The sequence below is a fragment of the Girardinichthys multiradiatus genome, chromosome 5 (assembly GCF_021462225.1).
Source record: "Girardinichthys multiradiatus isolate DD_20200921_A chromosome 5, DD_fGirMul_XY1, whole genome shotgun sequence".
Taxonomy (NCBI): domain Eukaryota; kingdom Metazoa; phylum Chordata; class Actinopteri; order Cyprinodontiformes; family Goodeidae; genus Girardinichthys; species Girardinichthys multiradiatus.
Window position 1 is genome coordinate 34554918 of NC_061798.1, and position 26088 is coordinate 34581005.

Consider the following 26088-nt stretch of genomic DNA (forward strand, 5'->3'; position numbering starts at 1 on the left):
TGCTTTTGCAAACAGTGATTTATTTATGATCTGCTCAGAAGAAATATGTGTCTATAAATCCTATAAATATCTAATAGCAGGAGGTCTCTTTGACTTATTGTGATGTAATCAGGCAACACAATTTTATATTTCACAAGCCAGCTTTCCCCAATTAGGGATAAGAGCCAAAATAAATTGGAAATAGGATGTAATACATCTTTTCAGGAAATTACATTGTTAATTTTAAACAAGCGTTAGATTTATTATATTAATTTTTAATCTATCTCCTTTACTTTATGGAAATACAAAACACATTGCCACTGTTCAATGATTTTGAATATGTGGGTATGGCATGGTTTGTTTCCGGGACAAAATGAAAGGAGAAATGGGTGAAATGGCTTCATATCAGTATGAAATTGTGCTACAAATTAGTGAAACAGTTACAGGAAAGCTTTAGAAATGGTGATGGGTTTAAATTGCATATAATCTGGTGCTCCATCTTGGTAGATAAATAGAGATTGTAGCTGAAGTTTAATGCAAGACACATGCTAATGGAGCTGCATCAGCTCAAGCATTTACAGGTTTGACTAAAGCACAGAAAAACATAGTATATGGGCCAGATGCATCTTTGACCTTGAACTTTACATTTTGTTGATAATTTTGATTGAGGGCTTTCTTTTGTTTCCACAACGAAACCTTTCCTTCAAGTGGTCATTTTACCCTATCTTCTGATCGATTTGTCAAAGAAGTTGGATGCAGTCTTCATGTTCGTATGTTTTTGTTATTTTACCTTAATGCTATAAACTAATGTCAGTCGAAACCTACTCAGTATGTCTTTAATCTATTTTCAGCACCTACAGTTAAGCCCAAAATTGTTAACACCTGGCAGATACAGATTTAAAGTTTTTGTTCAACCAAGAACTTGTTTGTTTCTCATTGGAAATGCAATAACAATAAATAATGATATAAATTAAATAACAATATGAAAACAATATCAGTTTTGGAAAAAAACAAAAACATTGATTTTGGGAAAAGAAAAATTCACATTGAAACGCTAAAAACCTTATAATTGCTGACAGGATTTTTGTATGCTTCCACTGGTATTTTGATGATTTATCTTTGCTGATGAGATGAACCATTCTAAAACATTATTTCTTTAACACTGCAAACCTGTTGGTAAATTAAAAGATTAGTTTAAACCTAAATCTTCCAGGGATCTGAATAATTTTGGGCCTAACTGTACTTGTTAAAGTTTATTTATTTAAAACTCAATTTGGGATGATATTAATTTATAGAAGATTGTTTTAGTTTAGGTTTTAGTTAAATGTAGGAGCTAGCTGAGGAAACGGTAGCTGTTTTTACTTCCTGAACACCTGAATGTTCAACTTTCTAACTTCACACAGTCGCACGTCCCTCAAGTGAGCAAATCCGTAGCAAACAACAAACTCTATTAAAGCCTTTAGATGCTTATGTAAATACACTGAGACATGTACACTTGGTGCTCTGCACACTAATGAATAAAACTCCTGCGTTCTAATCCATCAGATTAATTGGAAGTGCCCGGCCATGGATTGAGGAATTTTTCATCCCAAAAGCAGAGTGTCTGCTTCCAACATCTCTGTGCATTTTCTATATATATAGGGGTTGGACAATGAAACTGAAACACCTGTCATTTTAGTGTGGGAGGTTTCATGGCTAAATTGGACCAGCCTGGTAGCCAGTCTTCATTGATTGCACATCAGTAAGAGCAGAGTGTGAAGGTTCAATTAGCAGGGTAAGAGCAATGTTTTGCTCAAAATATTGAAATGCACACAACATTATGGATGACATACCAGAGTTCAAAAGAGGACAAATTGTTGGTGCACATCTTGCTGGCGCATCTGTGACCAAGACAGCAAGTCTTTGTGATGTATCAAGAGCCACGGTATCCAGGGTAATGTCAGCATACCACCAAGAAGGACGAACCACATCCAACAGGATTAACTGTGGACGTAAGAGGAAGCTGTCTGAAAGGGATGTCCGGGTGCTAACCCGGATTGTATCCAAAAAATATAAAATCACGGTTGCCCAAATCACGGCAGAATTAAATGTGCACCTCAACTCTCCTGTTTCCACCAGAACCGTCCGTCGGGAGCTCCACAGGGTCAATATACATGGCCGGACATGTGCATCCAATGGTTCAAACATTGTATCCTGAAGGCGGTGCCATGTATCAGGATGACAATGCAGCAATACACACAGCAAGACTGGTGAAAGATTTGTTTGATGAACATGAAAGTGAAGTTGAACATCTCCCATGGCCTGCACAGTCACTACATCTAAATATTATTGAGCCACTTTGGGGTGTTTTGGAGGTGCGAGTCAGGAAACGTTTTCCTCCACCAGTATCACGTAGTGACCTGGCCACTATCCTGCAAGAAGAATGGCTTAAAATCCCTCTGACCACTGTGCAGGACTTGTATATGTCATTTCCAAGACGAATTGAAGAGCACAGGGTGCCAGTGGCGAATTTGCCAATCCTGGTGTTCTCTGGCAAATGCCAAGCGTCCTGCACGGTGTTGGGCTGTGAGCAGAACCCCCAATTGTGAATGTCGGGCCCTCATACCATCCTCATGGAGTTGATTTCTAACCGTTTGTGCAGACACATGCACATTTGTGGCCTGGTGGAGGTCATTTTGCAGGGCTCTGGCAGTGCTCCTCCTGTTCCTCCTTGCACAAAGGCGGAGGTAGCGCTCCTGCTGCTGGGTTGCTGCCCTCCTACGGCCTCCTCCACATCTCCTGGTACACTGGCCTGTCTCCTGGTAGCGCCTCCAGGCTCTGGACACTACGCTGACAGACACAGCAAACCTTCTTGCCACAGCTCGCATTGATGTGCCATCCTGGATGAGCTGCACTATCTGAGCCACTTGTGTGGGTTGTAGAGTCCGTCTCATGCTACCACAAGTGTGAAAGCACCACCAACATTCAAAAGCGACCAAAACATCAGACAGAAAGCATAGGTACTGAGAAGTGGTGTGTGGTACCCACCTGCAGAACCACTCCTTTATCGAGTGTGTCTTGCTAATCGCCAAGATTTCCCCCTGTTGCCTATTCCATTTGCAAAACAGCATGTGAAATTGATTGTCAATCAGTGTTGCTTCCTAAATGGACAGTTTGATTTCACAGAAGTTTGATCTACTTGGAGTTATATTGTGTTGTTTAAGTGTTCCGTTTATTTTTTTGAGCAGTATATATATACAGGGGTTGGACAATGAAACTGAAACACCTGGTTTTAGACCACAATAATTTATTAGTATGGTGTAGGGCCTCCTTTTGCGGCCAATACAGCATCAATTCGTCTTGGGAATGACATATACAAGTCCTGCACAGTGGTCAGAGGGATTTTAAGCCATTCTTCTTGCAGGATAGTGGCCAGGTCACTTCGTGATACTGGTGGAGAAAAAACGTTTCATGACTCGCCTAGATCTGGTGACTGTGCAGGCCATGGGAGATGTTCAACTTCACTTTCATGTTCATCAAACCAATCTTTCACCAGTCTTGCTGTGTGTATTGGTGCATTGTCATCCTGATACAGGGCACTGCCTTCAGGATACAATGTTTGAACCATTGGATGCACATGGTCCTCAAGAATGGTTTGGTAGTCCTTGGCAGTGACGCGCCCATCTAGCACAAGTATTGGGCCAAGGGAATGCCATGATATGGCAGCCCAAACCATCACTGATCCACCCCCATGCTTCACTCTGGACATGCAACAGTCTGTGTGGTACGCTTCTTTGGGACTTCTCCACACCGTAACTCTCCCGGATGTGGGGAAAACAGTAAAGGTGGATTCATCAGAGAACAATACATGTTTCACATTGTCCACAGCCCAAGATTTGCACTCCTTGCACCATTGAAACCGACGTTTGGCATTGGCATGAGTGATCAAAGGTTTGGCTATAGCAGCCCGGCTGTGTATATTGGCCCTGTGGAGCTCCCGACGGACAGTTCTGGTGGAAACAGGAGAGTTGAGGTGCACATTTAATTCTGCCGTGATTTAGTCAGCCGTGGTTTTATGTTTTTTGGATACAATCCGGGTTAGCACCCAAACATCCCTTTCAGACAGCTTCCTCTTGCATCCACAGTTAATCCTGTTGGATGTGGCTCGTCCTTCTTGGTGGTATGCTGACATTACCCTGGATACCGTGGCTCTTGATACATCACAAAGACTTGCTGTCTTGGTCACAGATGCACCAGCAAGACGTGCACCAACAATTTGTCCTCTTTTGAACTCTGGTATGTCATCCATAATGTTGTGTGCATTTCAATATTTTGAGCAAAACTGTGCTCTTACCCTGCTAATTGAACCTTCACACTCTGCTCTTACTAGTGCAATGTGCAATCAATGAAGACTGGCTACCAGGCTGGTCCAATTTAGCTATGAAACCTCCCACATTAAAATGACAGGTGTTCCAGGTATATAGTACAGACCAAACGTTTGGACACACCTCATTCAAAATTGTCTTTATTTTCATGACTATGAATATTGTAGCTTCACACTGAAGGCATCAAAATTATGAATTAGCACATGTGGAATTATATACTGAACAAAAAGTTTGAAACAACTGAAAATATGTCTTATATTCTAGGTTCTTCAAAGTAGCCACCTTTTGCTTTGATTACTACTCCATACACTCTTGGCATTCTTTTGATGAGCTTCAAGAGGTAGTCACCTGAAATGGTTTTCACTTCACAGGTGTGCCCTGTCAGGTTTAATAAGTGGGATTTCAAGCCCTATAAATGGGGTTGGGACCATCAGTTGTGTTGTGCAGGAGGTGTATACAGTACACAGCTGATAGTCCTACTGACTGTTAGAATTTGTATTATGGCAAGAAAAAAGCAGCTAAGTAAAGAAAAACGAGTGGCCATCATTACTTTAAGACATGAAGGTCAGTCAGTCCGAACAATTGGGAAAACTTTGAAAGTGTCCCCAAGTGCAGTCGCAAAAACCATCAAGTGCTACAAAGAAACTGGCTAACATGAGGACCGCCCCAGGAAAGGAAGACCAAGAGTCACCTCTGCTGCGGACAATAAGTTCATCCGAGTCACCAGCCTCAGAAATCGCAGGTTAACAGCAGCTCAGATTAGAGAACAGGTCAATGCCACACAGAGTTCTAGCAGCAGACACATCTCTAGAACAACTGTTAAGAGGAGACTGTGTGAATCAGGACTTCATGGTAAAATAGCTGCTAGGAAACCACTGCTGAGGACAGGCAACAAGCAGAAGAGACTTGTTTGGGCTAAAGAACCCAAGGAATTGGACATTAGACCATTGGAAATCTGTGCTTTGGTCTGATGAGTCCAAGTTTGAGATCTTTGGTTCCAACCAACGTGTCTTTGTGCAGCACAGAAGAGGTGAACGGATGGACTCTACATGCCTGGTTCCCACCGTGAAGCATGAATGAGGAGGTGTGATGGTGTGGGGGTGCTTTGCTGGTGACACTGTTGGGGATTTATTCAAAATTGAAGGCATACTGAACCAGCATGGCTACCACAGCATCTTGCAGCGGCATGCTATTCCATCCAGTTTGCGTTTAGTTGGACCATCATTTATTTTTCAACAGGACAATGACCCCAAACACACCTTCAGGATGTGTAAAGGTTATTTGACCAAGAAGGAGAGTGATGGGGTGCTGCGCCAGATGACCTGGCCTCCACAGTCACCGGACCTGAACCCAATCGAGATGGTTTGGGGTGAGCTGGACTGCAGAGTGAAGGCAAAAGGGCCAACAAGTGCTAAGCATCTCTGCGAACTCCTTCAAGACTGTTGGAAAACCATTTCAGGTGATTACCTCTTGAAGCTCATCAACAATGGCAAGAGTGTGTGGAGCAGTAATCAGAGAAAAAGGTGGCTACTTTGAAGAACCTAGAAAATAAGACATATTTTCAGTTGTTTCAGACTTTTGTTCAGTATATAATTCCACATGTGTTAATTCATAGTTTTGATGCCTTCAGTGTGAAGCTACAATATCCATAATCATGAAAATAAAGAAAACTCTTTGAATGAGACAGTGTGTCCAAACCTTTGGTCTGTACTGTATATATAACTATAGTGTGTACTGGTTTTCTACTCCTATGGACATAGTGTTATTGTCAGTCTAACTTGCTGTGATACCTAGAAACCTAAACATTTGTATTGTAATGTGTGTGTACAGTTGATTCAGCTCTGTCTCAACCTTGCATTCATTTAAACTGATGACATAAAGAGAAGTTGCTGTCTTGCTGCTTTTAAAAATGTATTAAACAGGCATCTCTAGGATTTTATAGTGTTTTATTGGATTTCGTATGACCTTGATAGTTCCGCTATATTTTAGAAGGTAAGGTAAGTTTATTTATATAGCGCTTTTCAGCAACGAGACACTCAAAGCATTGTACATACAATTACAATACAATCACAAAGAAAATAAACACAGATACAGACACAGAAAAACAAATCAAATGATAAAATCAAACAACAGAGGTAATTAACAAAAAAAGTAGAAGTTAGATTGCAACTACCAAAGTGTGAAGAAGGTTCACAGACAGCTAAGTACTGCTTTAGGCAATCTGAATGTACAATTTTTAAGTTATCTTACACCGTCTTGTAATTTTGTGGTCATGTTTGTCCAGAAATGTCACTACAAGGAATATTTTTAAATGGAACAAAATTAAAATGACATTTATTCTGTCAGTTAATGTCATGCATTTTATTTGAGGAATGCCAAAATGATAACCTTGTTAAGCCTTTTTTTGTCGTGATTTGGGATATCAGGATTAAACTCATATCTTACAATTGAATCAGAAAAGCTTTTTCCATATTGCTAGTAAAAGAACCTTTCCTTCTCAATCAGTTATAGACAGCCTTATTACACCCATTTCAATTGCTAGATTAGAGCACCAAGTTTGTTTTGGAAAGAATGATTTGTTTAATGTTTTTGTCTTTGTCTGCTTTCAATTGCAAATGTTCTTTATATCTCTCCACTGAAGCAGGACAGAATGCCTACTTCCTTTGTCGTCTCTATTCTACTCTCCATCCTTAAACTCTGTGGCAGTCAAGTGGAAAACCATACTGCCGTAATCTCAGATGCTAATAATTTTATGTTTGCTTCATTTCATTAACACCTCTGTTTTGTCACCCATGGTATTTCACCATGAATTTCCCCATTGCTTGCTGATGGATGTCTGTCAAATTGGCCCTTAGACTTTCACCAAAAGAGCTCAGTTGTGCAGCTTTAGTCCTAAAAATTGCACGGTATCTAAGGCTACGTTCACACACAAGGCAAATGTGACCCATACCAATTTTTTCATGGCCGTCTAAATGGCCCAATTCTGACTTACTTTTTTTATTTTCACCTCCAAAAAAAGCCGAATTGTGCCTTTTTCTTATACGCTACTAAATTGGATATGTATCAAATGGTTTTCAAAGCGTCCACTGTCTAAACTGTCATGTCGCTTTTCATCTGACTTTTTTTCATTGTCCTGGCTCTGACCACGCATCCACACAGAACTCTCCACAGAAGTAGTAGTCACTCCTCCACAAAAGGCCACTGTTAAGAGTTGTGCTCTTTTTTTTTTTTCTTACCTTTCTTCATCTTGGTATTATGTGGTCATAATATTATTGACTCCCATGTCTCACCAACTTAAACAATGATGCACAGAAATACATTTTAACTTCTGTAGATGGTGAGCTCTTGTGTGACGTCCACATTCTCCTTCTATGCATGTGGGTTGCTTTGGGGTCCTGAACCAATCGGACTGAGGTCTGATGGCGGTCACAGTCTAATCGTAGCTTGAACCACCACAAAACAAAAAAATAGCAAAAACAATAATAATAATCCTTTTTCAGCAAAAAATATGAATTGAGCATCAAGACCTGCTGTTTAAACGTAGCCTAAATCTTAGTGTAAAAATATGCGTCGTCGTCTTCTTCTGCTTTATCCGGGACCGGGTGGCGGGGCAGCAGACTCAGCAGAGACGCCCAGACACCTCCTCCAGCTCCTCCGGGGGGAGCCCAAGGCGTCCGAGAGACCTAGTCCCTCCAGCGTGTAAAAACGTGCTTGAGTCCTAAATAGTATTTTGGCAATGCATGTTTTTTAAATGTAATTACACAGTTGGTTCTTGCAAAGGTTAACAGTCTTGTGCTTAGGGAACCTTTAGCACCATGGTTATTCCAGCTGGTGTTGATCTATATATTTATTGACATTTGCTTTTTATAAAGAGAATGGGCTACCAGCTAAGAAGTGAGTTCAGGGGAGTGAATCTCAACAAATGACTAGAAGTCAGTTTAACTATCTTTTTGTATACTGCAAGCCTTAAAATTCACTATTTAAAAAACATATACGTTGCAAATCTTGCACAGCAAGTCTCTACTAAACAATGGGTGGTAAGTGATTTGATACAGCCTTCTATGTCAGTGTAAGATTCACTATTGAGTTCGGTTGACCTTGCTGCTCTCAGGAAAATTTGTCTTCGCATATCCACATGCACAGATTTATTCATGGACTGACCAATACACAGACTCGACAATAATGCTTCAAGGCATCTAGGTATACAGAAAACAGTCTCAAAGCACCAAGACACTTCCTTAACACTCAATTACATTTTTCTGTTTTCAGAATAGTAAACTAAAAGATATGATCTGAGCCTGAATGCCATTTGGCTGCAACTAAGTTTTCATAATCAGCTTAATTACCAAGTTTGTACAGACAAACAAGGAATTTGTCTCTGCTACACTTCGCTCTTAATAATATAATATCGTTTTAAATGTACATATATACACAATTGACTTTACAATGGAATATAATATGAGATCTGTCCAAGTATGCATGATGTTGTTCTGGAACTCTGACTGTCAAGTGCTAATCAAAGGTATCTTATATGAAGGACTAATTTTGTATTCTAAGCAAAACGGGATATCATTTAGCTTACAGACTACAGAAGTTTCCTAACCATAATGGTATTTAATGAGATTTTTTTTTTTCCATTTATTTTAATTTCTATACTCTGTAAGATTGAACTGCTTCTAAAAGTTAATTTCAATGTTTGTAGGGTTTTTAAACAAAAAACCTTTCATTTCCAAATGGAACGTCTGCCAATGCTCCGTTTGGTGCTTGTAAATTTCTACAGCACATTCATTTTACAAATTTCGCTCTGTAACTGAACAAGGTGCCAGTTGAACATAACACTGCCAAGCCTAACGTCTGTCTCTCTTTTTCTTTTTCTCTTTCCCACAGAGTTATATTCATGGCAGCAGCCAGGCTCAGTTTGTGGCCGAATCTCACATCATCCTTCTTCTGAGTATCCTTTCGTTGGCTTGTTTATTATCCCTGGTCTCCAAAATGCTAATCAGAGAGCAATTTTAAGGTCTCTGAAATATTTGAGGCTCATCTTGGCAATACTTCTTTATTCACCAACAAGTGATACAAAGCACGACAGAAGTTCCCTCTTATTTTATATACCATTCAAATTTTGTTTTTTTTACACAATACTAAAGCATTGCCATCATTGTACATTCTCTAAAAGGACTTCCCTTAACAAATGGACAATTTGCCCATCTTCAGTATTTCCTCTTTAGGTGATTTGTTCCAAAGTCATCAACTTGTGAAACCTCTGTGGGTGTTTGTGGACTTACAGGTCCTTCTCAAAATATTAGCATATTGTGATAAGTTCATTATTTTCCATAATGTCATGATGAAAATTTAACATTCATATATTTTAGATTCATTGCACACTAACTGAAATATTTCAGGTCTTTTATTGTCTTAATACGGATGATTTTGGCCTACAGCTCATGAAAACCCAAAATTCCTATCTCACAAAATTAGCATATTTCATCCGACCAATAAAAGAAAAGTGTTTTTAATACAAAAAACGTCAACCTTCAAATAATCATGTACAGTTATGCACTCAATACTTGGTCGGGAATCCTTTTGCAGAAATGACTGCTTCAATGTGGCGTGGCATGGAGGCTATCAGCCTGTGGCACTGCTGAGGTCTTATGGAGGCCCAGGATGCTTCGATAGCGGCCTTTAGCTCATCCAGAGTGTTGGGTCTTGAGTCTCTCAACGTTCTCTTCACAATATCCCACAGATTCTCTATGGGGTTCAGGTCAGGAGAGTTGGCAGGCCAATTGAGCACAGTGATACCATGGTCAGTAAACCATTTACCAGTGGTTTTGGCACTGTGAGCAGGTGCCAGGTCGTGCTGAAAAATGAAATCTTCATCTCCATAAAGCTTTTCAGCAGATGGAAGCATGAAGTGCTCCAAAATCTCCTGATAGCTAGCTGCATTGACCCTGCCCTTGATAAAACACAGTGGACCAACACCAGCAGCTGACACGGCACCCCAGACCATCACTGACTGTGGGTACTTGACACTGGACTTCTGGCATTTTGGCATTTCCTTCTCCCCAGTCTTCCTCCTGACTCTGGCACCTTGATTTCCGAATGACATGCAGAATTTGCTTTCATCTGAAAAAAGTACTTTGAACCACTGAGCAACAGTCCAGTGCTGCTTCTCTGTAGCCCAGGTCAGGAGCTTCTGCCGCTGTTTCTGGTTCAAAAGTGGCTTGACCTGGGGAATGCGGCACCTGTAGCCCATTTCCTGCACACGGCTGTGCACGGTGGCTCTGGATGTTTCTACTCCAGACTCAGTCCACTGCTTCCGCAGGTCTCCCAAGGTCTGGAATCGGCCCTTCTCCACAATCTTCCTCAGGGTCCGGTCACCTCTTCTCGTTGTGCAGCGTTTTCTGCCACACTTTTTCCTTCCCACAGACTTCCCACTGAGGTGCCTTGATACAGCACTCTGGGAACAGCCTATTCGTTCAGAAATTTCTTTCTGTGTCTTACCCTCTTGCTTGAGGGTGTCAATAGTGGCCTTCTGGACAGCAGTCAGGTCGGCAGTCTTACCCATGATTGGGGTTTTGAGTGATGAACCAGGCTGGGAGTTTTAAAGGCCTCAGGAATCTTTTGCAGGTTTTTAGAGTTAACTCATTGATTCAGATGATTAGGTTCATAGCTCGTTTAGAGACCCTTTTAATGATATGCTAATTTTGTGAGATAGGAATTTTGGGTTTTCATGAGCTGTATGCCAAAATCATCCGTATTAAGACAATAAAAGACCTGAAATATTTCAGTTAGTGTGCAATGAATCTAAAATATATTAATGTAAAATTTTCATCATTACATTATAGAAAATAATTAACTTTATCACAATATGCTAATATTTTGAGAAGGACCTGTATTTGGCAGAATAAATAATTTTTTGTCTGTCTGAATTTTTCTACTTTTTTTTTCTGTTTATATACCCATGTTTTCAAGCTCTGGTGTTTTCTGCTGTTTGTCAGTAATGATACCATTCACTCCTAACTATTGTATTCATCCCAATGGAAATAGCTGGTCTATTGTTGCACCTGCTGCAGGGATATATTTTTTTTCCTCAGGGTTTAGCCTTCTGATCATATCTCGATGGAACAGACATACTTCTACAAATGGTAACACATGTGTTGTAAAGACCATTTAGAGCATTATCTATTGAGAAAAGGCAGTTTTTCTTAAAAATGCTTAGCAACATCATCCATTTAGTCTCTGATTATTTTGTAGTAAATGTTTGCAAATTGGTAAAGATTATGTTACTTGGACAAATAATTTAGTGGACAGACAAGACCAAAGTGCAACTTTCTGGATTCAGTGAGGAGACTTAATTTTTGGATAAGGGAAATGCTGCTCTCAGGAGTCTAATTTCACAAAGGATTAGCCAAGCAAAACAAATGATTTTAGCTGCGCTGGGATTGTTTATCTGAGAAAAATTCTCACACTTCCCTCTCGTGTATGATTTGACAGCAGCTGAAAAGTAGTTCAAATTCTTAAATACAATTTTGACAAAAACATACAATTGCTGTTATTACTCTTATATCATTGATGTGATATGCATTTGCTTTCTAGAGTCCTAGACAGATAAACATTAGAAACTTCATAATTACAAAAGCTTTAACCTTGTATCGATCTTTCATGCCTAGATATGTTTTCTTTAGCCAGATCAAGATGATGCTTTGGTTTTGGAAATAAATATATCTGGATTTGTCTAAAGTTTCATTCACTATAGAAAATTAGTGAAAAAGGTTTTTCACCATAGTCTAACTACATAAAATAAATAAATAAAAAGTCAAACATTTTGGCTTCATGACAGTTTTGGTCTCTTAGGAATAGCATGGGAGCAAATTGTTAATTGTAAGTTGGAAAATAAAGTCTCAATTGTAATAAACATTTAAGGTGACCCTTAAAATTATTTTTATTCAACTAAGTTTCTGATTCTAATTGGCACTGGAATCTCTCAAAAAAATAAAACAATGTAAAAGTAGTATAATTTTGAAAAAAAAAATGTATCTGCTTTATTCTCATTTTCTAAAATAAATGCATGTCAAATGTTTAACATCCTCAATAATCGATGTATTTTGGTTGGTGACCATCTTTTTGCATGTTTCCACTAGTATTTTAATGATTTATCTTTGGTGATGAGCTGCAAGTCTGAGGTTGGAAAGGTTGGTGTCACCCTAATTTTTAGCTTCCTCCACAGATTCTGTATCAGATGCAACTCTGGACCTCAGCTGGGCCACTTTAAAACATTAATATTACTTTCAGTCAGTGAAACAAATTGATTGATTGAACATTCGAAAACTAGCTTAGATCTAAATCTGCTTGGAAAAGGAATAACTGTAGCTTAACTGTAGCCGTTTTTCAGCCAAGTTGTCGTTTTTCTCAAAACTCAAAATTTTAAAAGATGAAATTGGTTGTTGGTCGTTCTTTTTTACTTTATTTGATTTTTTAAATATGCATAGACATCTTAAAACCAGTCATCAGTGTTTTCCAATGTATGGTTAAAGTGAATGTTATTTACTTTTCTATTTCTTTCAGATATGCATTCCATCTGGTTTCATTTCCACCGCATCACTTATCAAAAAGAGTGCAGACCAATGACTGATGGTCTTTTGTGTAATATAACCAAAGGGCTATTTAAACATACTTGCCCTATGCTAAAGACATGGCAGTGTAATGGGGTCCCAACACATATTTTATACAAACTGTTGAAAAAAATCCACCATAGAACGAACCTCAGTCCTACTGCTCATCAGTCCAATAAGGACTTAATATTTTTTAATTTTGATCATTTTAAGCTCTTTTTCTATGCAATCATTTGGGAAGTTTATAAGATGTGATAACTGTGTAACATTTAAGACACATTTCTTTTTAAACCTAGATAACAAAAACATTTTTGTTTTTCTTAAAAATATGGAGATTGAAACAAACTCTGTCTACTGAGTGCACTGTGCTTTTCTTAGTTTATCACTGCAGTGTTGACATTACATTTTTTGTTTTTTGAAAAATGATGAAATTTGGAGTTCTTTGTGACATTTTATTTGTCAGACTGCTCTGCTGAGTACCGCTGCATATTTGTGATTAGTATACAATAGATCTGAAATGGGTTTATCATGCATTTTGCAGCTATACGATATTTTCCTTTCTTGATCAAACAAAAAAAAAAAAGAGATTATTTTCCTACTTCATAACATCCTTTCTGTCACTGGAAATCACAATGGAAAATAATTGCTGGTTTAATTTTTACAGTAAGGTTTATTTCTTAATAATAATAATAATAAATGTGCACCATAGCCTGCAGAAATAATTTACCCCGACCTAGTCTCAATAAATGATGGAGGTTATGCATAAATTCCTTAAAGCAGTTCTTTGAAATTGCTTCATGGTATGCTGTTCCCGTTACTCTGTCCACACCGTTTGTATCTCCTTGGACTTTTTCTAATTAGTTTCAAGGTTTCTTATGCATTTGCATTTATTCGCAAAGCTGTAAGTGCATCCATATGTCTAAATGTTCCTTCTGGGTCATTTTGTTTTTCCAGCTCCGACCTGTCTCATATGTGTCTTGTTTCCTTGACAACATTTTCCCAGATGCTGCTATCACCATGGGAATGGTTCTGCTCAACGAAGCTGCCACCTCTAAGGGAGATGTTGGCAAGAGAAGGAGTAAGTGTTTCTTTTTTTGTTGTTTTTTTTTTTCAACAAATTGGACCTTGGTCTTTCTTTTTTTTTGCCCAATATAATTACTATAAAGGTTTAGTCAGAAATAAAGGTGTGTGTTTGATTACTTGGTTGTTAAAACTAATGAGCAATTTAAAGGTAGGTGACTCATTTTGCAAGACATAATGAACATGTCTCTAAATGCATAAAACTAAATTCCTGATTCTTCAAGATTTTGAAATTATTAAAATGGAGTCATTGTATAAAACATATTCACAGTTTAAATGTTTTATTTATGGAAGGTACAAAGAAAGCAGTACTCTAAAAATTTAAATGTAGGGTACAAATAGAGTAGGGCCATGCAGATTTTTGGCATTTAAGTTTTCAGCTATTTGTGTTCATTACCAAGGTTTCAAAACCTAACTTCCTTTTTATTCATGGCAAAGTCCTAATTATACAAACCCAAACGGACAAATGAAAATACAATCAAATTACACACACATAATCCATTGAGCTCAATGAGCTGGCTAAATTAGATTATTTCTCACAGAACGTCAGGTGTGGGCATTTTCTCCTTTTAAGAGGCAGTTATATTATATTATTATATATCACAGAGCCAGAAAAAAAATTGCTGGGCAGCACCTTTATAGTACAACATGATGGGATATGGGTTAGATTTCCAACCCCAAAAAATGTCAAACTGACTAAAATGTAGCATTAAGATACCTGCTTAAGTCTGTTTAAAACAATAACCCATACGCTGGGTTCCAATTAAAGTAATATTTGAATTGAAATAAATAATTCATACTTGAAACAGAACCGTGTACATTCTTCTTTGTATAACTTTGCTAAAGCAAACATTACTGAAACACAGTTGCAACAAAAGTTAAAAGTAGATTTGAAAATACATCTTCTTAGCCTGTTCATAGTGACTTTTTGACCAGTTCTTTGATCATTGTGTAAATGTTGAACAGAACTACTCCTACTAACTACTTAGCAGTAATCGCCTGTTATCTTAACTGAACTAACTTGTTCAATAGTGTGCGTTAAAGTCAAAACCCAGCCCACTGACCTTAACACTATTACCCAACTACCCAACGTCTGTGGTATCAGCATAAACCCAGTGTTAGATTAGAGAAATTACCCAGCAGTGTTTTGTGTGTACATAATCACTAATAAGTTTATTTTTTTTATGCACGTAATACACTGCTGTTCCCAGTAGTTGGATTTTTGTATTGAAGACTGGGCAAAGTCGTTCAACTGTAGAAAATGTGATGTATCAGGTCAGTTTTATAAAATTATTTATTTTCTTTACGGTTAAAGTCCCATTTTATGCTTCCCCTACGCCCATTTCTGCCATTGTGAAGCGTCACTGCTCTCATGCTTTCAATGCATTTGTACTTTAATTTTGATATGTCAGGAAAAGAGGAAGAACCTACTTAGGGTGTTACTGGTCACTTTTGTGCTGTACGAGTTATGTTGTTGTATTTCAGATAACTAATGTGAGTGAAAACACTTTTATGATGAATCAGTTTGTTTAGGCACTTTTAAGAGCTCTATCAGCGCATTTCGGCCACTTAAAAAAATGCTTTGTGGACACGTGCCCCAAAGGTAAGATTACCCAAGAGTTCTTGTTGAGACGTTAAAACAGGGAAATTAAAATTAACTGCCTCAAGCATTTTTTTTTCTGCAGTATCAGGCAGAACTTGCACAGACTATAAATACGTTTTGGGTGTACAACTTTTCCAAATAATGTATAGTGGACAAATGATTCTTAGTGGTATCAGTCATCAGCCTTTATTAAATACACTTCTAATTATCTCTGCTGATTTTAAAGAAGATGAAAAGAGTGCATGAGTACAACCATGTTGGTGTCTATTGACACTTGCTACAACAAACAGTAGTCCCATAAAGATATGCATGTCCTGAAATTTTATAAGTTTTATAAACGCATGTAGTCCAGAGGAGTGAAATTTAGGACTAATGTTGGTGGGGTTTAAATCCCTGGCATACAGTTTACATACTGCTGAGTGGTGCCATACGACATCATCTGCTGCTACTTGCTCTAATAGTTCACAGGGGAGATACAGCATGTGTTAATGGAGTTGCTTAATTGGTAGATGCAGACTGTTATTAAAGGGGTATGTGGAACACTGGTGGAGAATAAATGGAAAATAGGTTAATTTAAGAAATTATAAGAATGTGAGTGAAAACAAAATCCATCAAGTAAAGGAAGGTGTCTCTCAAATAAATTGGAATATCATCAAAACATTTATTTATTTCAGTCATTTAATCCAAAAGGTGAAACTATTTTAGGTATGTTACACAAGAGTGATATATTTCAATTTTTTTTTTCTTTTGATAATTATGGCCTATAGCTGATAAATCCTGAAGTTCTGCTTTTCAGAAAGTTATATTTATTCGAACCAATAAAAAAGACCCAAAACACCCAAAAATGTCAGCTTACTTAAATTTAATTCAGTCCATGCACTCGATACTTATTAGAGGCTACTTTTACATGAAATACTTCATTAGTGCAGAGTGGCATGGAGGTGTTCAGCCTTTGGCTCTGCTGATCTGCTAAGGGAACCCTGGTTGCTTTAATTACGACCTTTGGTTTGCCTGCATTGTTGAGTATGAGTCTGGTTTCTGGCCACAGTTATCCCAGTTTCTTCTGCACCTTTTTTCATAACCAGGTTCTCCTTCCACTTCACTTTCCAATTACAGGTCCTTCTCAAAATATTAGCATATTGTGATAAAGTTCATTATTTTCCATAATGTCATGATGAAAATTTAACATTCGTATATTTTAGATTCATTGCACACTAACTGAAATATTTCAGGTCTTTTATTGTCTTAATACGGATGATTTTGGCATACAGCTCATGAAAACCCAAAATTCCTATCTCACAAAATTAGCATATTTCATCCGACCAATAAAAGAAAAGTGTTTTTAATACAAAAAACGTCAACCTTCAAATAATCATGTACAGTTATGCACTCAATACTTGGTCGGGAATCCTTTTGCAGAAATGACTGCTTCAATGCGGCGTGGCATGGAGGCAATCAACCTGTGGCACTGCTGAGGTCTTATGGAGGCCCAGGATGCTTCGATAGCGGCCTTTAGCTCATCCAGAGTGTTGGGTCTTGAGTCTCTCAATGTTCTCTTCACAATATCCCACAGATTCTCTTTGGGGTTCAGGTCAGGAGAGTTGGCAGGCCAATTGAGCACAGTGATGGCACCCCAGACCATCACTGACTGTGGGTATTTGACACTGGACTTCTGGCATTTTGGCATTTCCTTCTCCCCAGTCTTCCTCCAGACTCTGGCACCTTGATTTCTGAATGACATGCAGAATTTGCTTTCATCCGAAAAAAGTACTTTGGACCACTGAGCAACAGTCCAGTGCTGCTTCTCTGTAGCCCAGGTCTGGGGAATGTGGCACCTGTAGCCCATTTCCTGCACACGCCTGTGCACGGTGGCTCTGGATGTTTCTACTCCAGACTCAGTCCACTGCTTCCGCAGGTCCCCCAAGGTCTGGAATCGGCCCTTCTCCACAATCTTCCTCAGGGTCCAGTCACCTCTTCTCGTTGTGCAACCTTTTCTGCCACACTTTTTCCTTCCCACAGACTTCCCACTGAGGTGCCTTGATACAGCACTGAGTGCATAACTGTACATGATTATTTGAAGGTTGACGTTTTTTGTATTAAAAACACTTTTCTTTTATTGGTCGGATTAAATATGCTAATTTTGTGAGATAGGAATTTTGGGTTTTCATGAGCTGTATGCCAAAATCATCCGTATTAAGACAATAAAAGACCTGAAATATTTCAGTTAGTGTGCAATGAATCTAAAATATATGAATGTTAAATTTTCATCATGACATTATGGAAAATAATGAACTTTATCACAATATGCTAATATTTTGAGAAGGACCAGTATATACTTGAATTACCACCCAGCCTCTTTAGCAGTGCTCTTTATGAGGTTTACCCTCATTATGGAGGGTGTCGATGACTGTCTGCTTGGACATCTGTCAATTCAGCAGTCTTCCCATCATAATGTAGGTGAAACATTACTGTATATAAAAATCCTTATTTTAAACATTATTTTAAATTGGCCTTCCATAATATTTAAACAGACATTTTGGGTTTTGATTACCTGTAAGCCATAATCATCAAAACTTACAGAAAAACATGCTTGATATGCCTTCCTGTGTAATAAAGCTATATAAGTGTTAGGTTTTTCATTTGAACTACTGAAATACATTTTACTTTTGAGGATGTTCTAATTTATTGATGCAGCTGTAGATAAAAATAGATAACAGCTAAGGAAATACCTGATCGCTCTTCTTTTTGTTTGGCATGTTTTAGTATTTTATTTAGCTGACATGAAAATCTCTTACAGTTGTGTGTTAGGTGCATGTTGAAGGAAAATATGTACTTGAGAATATGTTGTTTAATTGTAATTATTGTGTCAATCAGATTAACCCACATTTTCCAGTGCTTTCTCTTTATTTGCCATTACACAATGACCTCACCCTCTTAGACATTAACCATCTCAGCCACAATGAATGTACAATCAGGTTACAGTTTGCAAAAATGTACACCCTGATATTGCGCTGATTGTTATTCAATATGTTGTGCTGTACTGGTATCTATTATAATATGTAAAAGTTCTGTGGTATTAGTTGCTGTAGTGGCTGACAGGGACATCATGCTGATTATTTATGCTTATGTATAAAAATGTGTTTATAGTTGGTCCACAGACAGGTTTTAATTGAAAAACAAAATTCCTAGTATTGACTTTAAAATTCTTAGTAGTTCTATGCCTTCATTTTACCTTTGTTTAAAGGCCATCTTAAATGCAAATATCAACAGTTTGAATCAAAATACGATGATAAGAAAAAGAAATAAAGATGCATATCTTATCTCTTTAGTAGTCCCCTGCTTTTCATGATTGCTGCACTCTAGTTAATGAAAATCCTAAAGCCTCTCCCTGGTCTTCTTTGATCTTCAAGTTGTTTTTGCACTGCTTTGAGGTGCATTTGGCCTCATTATCCTGCTGCAGCGTGAACACTTCTCCGAAAAGATGGCAAGCAGAAGGTGTACTGTGTCTCTGAATATGCGAGTGACACCTCACCTAAACCAGGCTAAAGATTATTCTGTGCAGGTGTTCGACTCCAGATTCACAAAATAGACCTAGACAGGAACATTTCCACTTCCTCTTTATATTCTAAGTTTCTTTTGACGTACTGAATTATTGATGTTTACACCGTACATTCTCTGAGGTCTCTAAAATGACACTTAACATTGAGACATTTAAAGGTAAGCTTCTAGTTATTGTGGATAAATAGTCATTTCTGTTTGCCATTCGAGATATGCAAGCATACACTCATGTACTTGCACATGTAGTTATCTTTATACAAAAGAATCCAAATGAAAGAAGAAACTCTGCTTCATAAGTTTTGAAATCCCAGTCTAAGTCCAAAATGGATAGTATAACCAATATGTGTAGTTAGAAGATCTTAAGGTATCTGTATTTACTGTATGTCCAAATTATCTGGCAATATTTTACACTATTGTATCTTGATCAATTTTAGATTTCTAATGTTATTGAAACATATTAGCCTACTTTTACTTAATTAGCCCTGGCTAATTCAAAATTTAATTTTTTGTATTCTAGTTGAGGTGACTTTTTTGTATCGGGAGCATTTTGTAAGGTAATGATGATTATTGAGACACCAGAGGGTAATCAGTAGATCAGGTATTGGTTAAGGAACTGTAATAAAGTTCAGGTTGAACAGCAACAGTAAAAGATCAACAAATGTTTCATCAAGAACATGTGTGATGCCAGTTTTAATAAATGGGGTTTGATATTATGCAGCTGTTTCAGTCTCTGCCACTACCACTGCTAAGATATTTGTTTTGTGTTCCCCGTCCCAGAATTTGCACCTTGCAATCTTGAAATATCTGGAAAACTGTTTTCTCAATAGTTATGAACTCTTCTTTTTAATTGTTTTTCCAAACATTTTTGCTAATGGGAAGTTTGGGTTGCAAATACCATCTAAAGCCATATTTTGAAGAACCTCAGCAGCTCATTTATGAACTTTAAAGACTGCCATGTCATGTGCTTTGCTGGCAGATAGGCTGACATTGGTGTGGCAGTCTGACAACAGGCGTAGTTACAAAGGTCAGGATTTAACAATGAGATCCTCCTTTTTTCAAAAACGTTTACTGTAGGGTGGCACATCTCATCTTCAATGTTATGAAAATGAAATGATTCACTTTGTTTTATTTATTCTTTTCAGCCACATCACTTTTAAAATGTGCACATTAAAACAGTGCACACAGTCAGTAAGTACTAACTGCAATTAAATATTGGAGACGGTTCCCATTTGTCATAATGAGACATGCTTTACCTAATATAATTATTGAATTTTCTAATGATCCTCTATATTACGATTTAGATTGAGCCAAGTCACAGTCAAAAGAGGGATTATCATCTTTGTCAGAGGGGGAAATTATTCAGCTTAAACAGCTTGTCACCTTGCCAAGGTCTTAAATCTCTTGACATTTTTAAATGCATACCATGTGTATATTTTTGAGCATTATCCACAGATAAATGCTTGTTTTAGTCTTCTCTAGCTAGTAAAGAGGAATATTCAACTTTGCACATGAAAATATTGTAACAATTACACTCATGGGCAAAATCCTAAATGGAAGCAATTCATGAAACATGAGGACTGTATGGAGAAACTATTTGAAAAATTTGAAGTTCCTAATTAAATCAGTTTAAGAGTTATGTTTTAGCTGCAGAATATTGGTAGAAAATGTAGTTTCATACACCAATATATTTTACGCCACATTATTGTTGTTACATTTGAGCTATGCAAACCACAAGAGCTTTGCATATGCCATCAGATTGACACCAAAATTTAATTTCAGTTTTCCAGACAAATCTTTTGTTCTGACACTAAAAGACACACTGACACATGTTCACACTCCCAGTTAGAAGGATATCTCACTGTTTAGTCTTCAGGAGAGGCACTCATCCTAATCCCTGATTAGCAATATCTGTTGGCGGTGACAGTTTAATTTAACACGGGGCGTCTTGGGGATTAGCCACCACAGGAGGCTGTGTGCATACACTCACACACTTATATACATTGAACTCTAAAATACCCACTGAGCAAATAAAATACCAGCTTTCAAAAAGCATTGTTTTACATTTTTAAATATATTTCACTATAAGAAATGGTATTTTGTTGGATAACGTATTTTCTGGAGTATATACAATGTGGTCTGTGACACGAACCTAGGTTGTAGAGTTTTTTTTGAGGACTTTGATTAGATTTTGATTGGGGACTTTAAAAGGGTAGAGACCTGTATACAACTGAGTTGTTTTAGTTAAGTTTCACTTTGAATCTGAATAACTTGAGATTGAAATGTTTTGCAATAAACTGAATGTAAATTAGGCATATTTGGGATGTAAAGATCCTTAAAGATAACTTATTTGTGAATTTGGTGTTGCATACAGGCGTGAACATTTTTATTTTTGGGCAACCCAGGTAAAATTGTGTAGAAGCCTTTATACTGGATAAAATATATTTTACTTAAAAATCAAAATTTCAGATAGAATGTTTTTCATGCCAGATTCACCTGGAGTGTTTCTTGTCAATAAGCATAAAAATCTTAGTTTCATCTGACCAAAGGATTCTATTTAAAACCAAACAAAATCTGTAGAGTTTAGCAAACGTTTCATTTATCATGTCATGTATATCTTAGAGAAACAGAATTTCCTGGCCATGAATGAATATGAATTTTAAAAAAAAGTTTTCAGTTTTCAAAATGTTATTGTCTGAGACTATATTGCAATAAAACAAATATAAATATTTTTCCACATGTACATAAAACTGAGCTCAACTGAATTGACTGGATTGCATTTGAATTGCTAACCATGTTCAGGGTCTGTACACAAATACAAACACCAGCTGTTTCCAGACATTTTATTTTAACAAGATCATCAATGTTAATTAGTTCAACTGTAAGAGCGTGTTATCATTCAGGTGTGCATGTGTATGTTGGTCTATGTCGTTGGGTAAATTTAGATGTTTGTTTATGTGAAGAGAGGAGTGTGTTCCACGTTGAAACCCTGCAAGCAGCCTCTATTTGAACAGAGATCAAAGAGGGTTGCATCAGTAGTTGTGCCACTGATGCAAGTGAAATGATTAAAAATGGATGCCTTTAGCCTGAAATACAGCATCCAGATTAATAGCCTGTATCAAAATATCACAGGTTATTGTTTAATAATTACTAGAATGTCTGCAGGTTCTGCATAGCGCTGTGTAAATGGAAAGGCTAAAAATGCTGTTAATATACATGCAGGTTTGTGATGTAGTTTATTTTTTAGGATTCATTTCAAATATATGTTTTGTACATAATTAAAACAAAACAAAGTCATTGAGGGTAATATATATTTAGGACCTAAAAAAACATTTGGCATGAATAGTGATATATTAGCCTTCACTATCACACCAAATCATGTCTCCCAGCATATTAGGTTAACTAAATTGAATCTAAAGTCCAAACACTATTACTTTACACCACAGTATAGCTGTGGGTAGCAGTATCTCCATCTTTTCTTGAAAGTCCATCTGTCAGTTTAATTTGTCAGAGCAGTTGGTAACTCCTGGCTAAGTGCTGCTTGTACTCCTCAGTAAAGTACAAACTTAACATACTGACTAATTTCAGTTCTTAAAAGGTCGCTTAGTATTAGCTATATGCTTAAAGCTGTTCATTTCAGCAACTAAATACAGTCTCTTTCTCTATCTAGAAACATTTCTGTAGCCTTACATCTTTTAAATACTGTTTTGTTACAGATTTTATTTTCCCTCCAAGTGATCAAAAAAACAGCGCAACAGTGTGTAAATTATTATTGAACTTATTTGGCCAAATTTGCTTTGCAAGTATACTCCTGTGTTGTGCACTTGAACAATATAAAAGTGCACAAAACACAATTTGTAGTTGTAAATGTTAGGGGACCAATGGTTCATGTATTAGAACAAAATATTCAGCACACGTGTCTTTCAACTGCAGTAAGATATGTAGCTCACTCTGCACTTTACTGAATCACTTCTCTGAAATGACGTCAAGCTAATCGTAAACATCTCAGATAGAGGAGAAAAATCAGCTGGTATAAAAAGCAAGTTGGAAGAATCTCCAACTCCAAGCACAGTCTTTTACAAAATGTTCCTTAACATTTGATTTAAAATGTACTTTTTTATGATTAAACTGTTTTTCTCTGCTTACAGTCATCTGCCTAGTCGGCCTTGGGCTGGTAGTGTTTTTCTTCAGCTTCCTGCTCTCCATCTTCAGGTCCAAGTACCACGGATACCCCTACAGGTAACTAAAGGAACAAATTTCTTCATTCCAACTCAGTACAGATGCAACATTCAAATTAAAATGCAGAGTTGTATAATTGGAATCATAAAAAGTCATAGCAGTGTTTCAAAACAATTGAACAGTTTTGCATTGAATATTTGCATTACACGTTTTCTTCCTATTACCCCTCTTCAACTGGCTTATTAGAAGTCATCGGCCGATAGATGTTTTCCAAAAGTGGAATATGTTTGAAATATGTGGACAGTCATTTTTTTGTGGCTTAGTGAGCCAGAACAGCAGCAGTTTGGTCCCACTTTTAACGAAAGGTCAGAGCCACAAAAAAAGATTTAATGTGTGACAGAAAATACGCTACAAGTCTGCAGAGTCTGTTTTCAATTCATCGCCATTTGAGCAGGATATTACAGTGCTGCACCCACAGCTCCCAATTGCTGAAACTAACTTGTAGAGTTGAGTGAGGCCAAGTGCATTCTAACGGGGCTCAATTATTTTTGCAGAGGCTTAAACCTTGTTTTTCAGTTGTTGTTTTTTTTTTTTATATATATATATTTTTATGGACTTATCCAAAGGTTTACTGAAGAAACCAACTATCAGCCATATTTTCTAGGGAATTTCTGCTCCCATTTCATACATTCACTCATATCCTCATGCTTTTCACAAAAAATATCACTGACAATGTCTTCCGAGCGACTCAAATGTTACAGTTTCAGACTGTAGTGTTAAAAACAGGTTGCTGGTGGTTTTTGTTTGTCATTTGTTTGTTTTACAAGGAACTGGATGCATTAACCTTGAACATTTTTTCTAAAAGAAAAATATACAACGGTTTTTGTTATGCAACTGGATGATCTGCTGGAAAAGAAGTATCCCCACAGCATAATGCTGCCACCATCTCTCACAATGAGAGAGGAGAGAGATCAATTCAATCTAATCATACAGATTTCAAGTTTGATTTCAATTAATCGTAACTATCAAACAATGCAGTCGGATTCAGTTTATTATTCAAATTGATTAAAAGGTTTTTCTATCCAAGGAAACCCAGCAGATTGCATCGAATTGGTGACTGGCAGTGTTCACTCCTCCTGGATTAGCATGTGGAGATAGTGGACAGTCACTGGGGTTGACTTTGCAGCAATCCCTCATACTGAGCATGCATGTAGTGACAGTGAAGAGGAAAAACTCCCTTTTAACAGGAAGAAATCTCCAGCAGAACCAGGCACACTGGGAGCGGCCATCTGCCACAACCAACCGGGGATTTGAGTGAACAGAGAAGAGACAGAAAATGAACACAGAAGCACTGATCCAGGAGTACTTTCTATGGGAAGGAAAAACATTAATGGTTATAGCATATTTAGTGGCTTCATCTTGGAGTGAACGACAGCTAAGCAGATAAACTCTGAGCCAGTTTTCAAGTCTAGAGTTTGAAAGAGAGCACATAATTTAGTCACAGTAAAAGCTCAGTCAGTAGCTATGTCTAGGAGAGACTGGGTTGAACACTGAGCACACAGGGCCAAGGGTATCATCGTTAGAAGGTTAGCATTAAGTTGTTGGCAGCAGCAGCTCAGCCTATACCCCCTTCCAGGTGCCACAGCTAAACACAGAACCAGGCCAGGTGTAGCTTCTAGGAAGAGAAAAGAGAGAACATAAAGTTAAAAGCTGAAATAACTGCAAATAATGCAGATTTGGAGAGTAGTATGAGAATGTAGCAGAGAGAGTGAAAGTGGTCAATATGTCCTCCAGCAGTCTAAGCCTATAGAAGCATTACTAGATATAGCTCAGGATAACATAAGCCACTCTAACTATATAAATTTTATCAGACTTTATTTTTAAATCACTTTTTATACAGCCATGTGTAAAACAAAGTGTTTTACAGAGGAAACAAATAAAATGGAACAAAATGGTTTAGGTGACATGTCAGAACATTATTCCAGTGTCTGAATCAACTCATTAGAGCAGCAGAAACACTGCTCGTCTTTAATGAAGCATCAGACTATGACTCACAATTAGTCAACGTCTATTCTTGAATGACTTGGATTGTCATCGGAAGGAAAAACAATCCTGATCCCTTTTATTAGACCATTTTAAAAGGAAATAATAAGCCTATAGCAGCATAACTACAGAGATAGCTCAGGATAACCTAAGCCACTCTAACTATAAGCTTTATCAAAAAGGAACGTTTTAAGCCTAGCCTTAAAAGTAGACAGGGTGTCTGCCTCACGGATTAAATTTGGGAGCTGGTTCCACAAGAGAGGAGCCTGATAACTAAAGGATCTGCCTCCCATTCTACTTCTAGAGACTCTAGGAACCACCAGTAAACCTACAGTCTGAGAACAAAGTGCTCTGTTAGGAACATATGGAACCATCAGATCTCTGATGTATGATGGAGCTAGATCATTAAGGGCTTTATATGTGAGGAGGATAATTTTAAATTCTATTCTGGGTTTAACAGGGAGCCAATGAAGGGAAGCTAAAATTGGGGAAATATGATCTCTCTTTTTAATTTTCATCAAAACTCTTGCTGCAGCATTTTGAATCAGCTGAAGGCTTTTAACTGCATTTTGTGAACATCCTGATAGCAAAGAATTACAATACTTCAGCCTTTAATTAACAAATGCATGGACTACTTTTTCAGTGTCACTCCTGGTTTTAAATGACATGTCCT

General features: G+C 37.5%; 1 protein-coding gene across 1 annotated transcript in view; it reads left to right on the forward strand.

Moving 5' to 3' along the window:
* Nucleotides 1-26088, forward strand: part of tusc3 (tumor suppressor candidate 3) — a 91019-nt gene that overhangs the window by 63645 nt on the left and 1286 nt on the right. The window contains exons 7-9 of the mRNA XM_047366837.1: nucleotides 9231-9294; nucleotides 13959-14033; nucleotides 23342-23432. Coding sequence (XP_047222793.1) covers nucleotides 9231-9294; nucleotides 13959-14033; nucleotides 23342-23432 — 230 coding nt within the window. The remainder of the gene's footprint in view (nucleotides 1-9230; nucleotides 9295-13958; nucleotides 14034-23341; nucleotides 23433-26088) is intronic.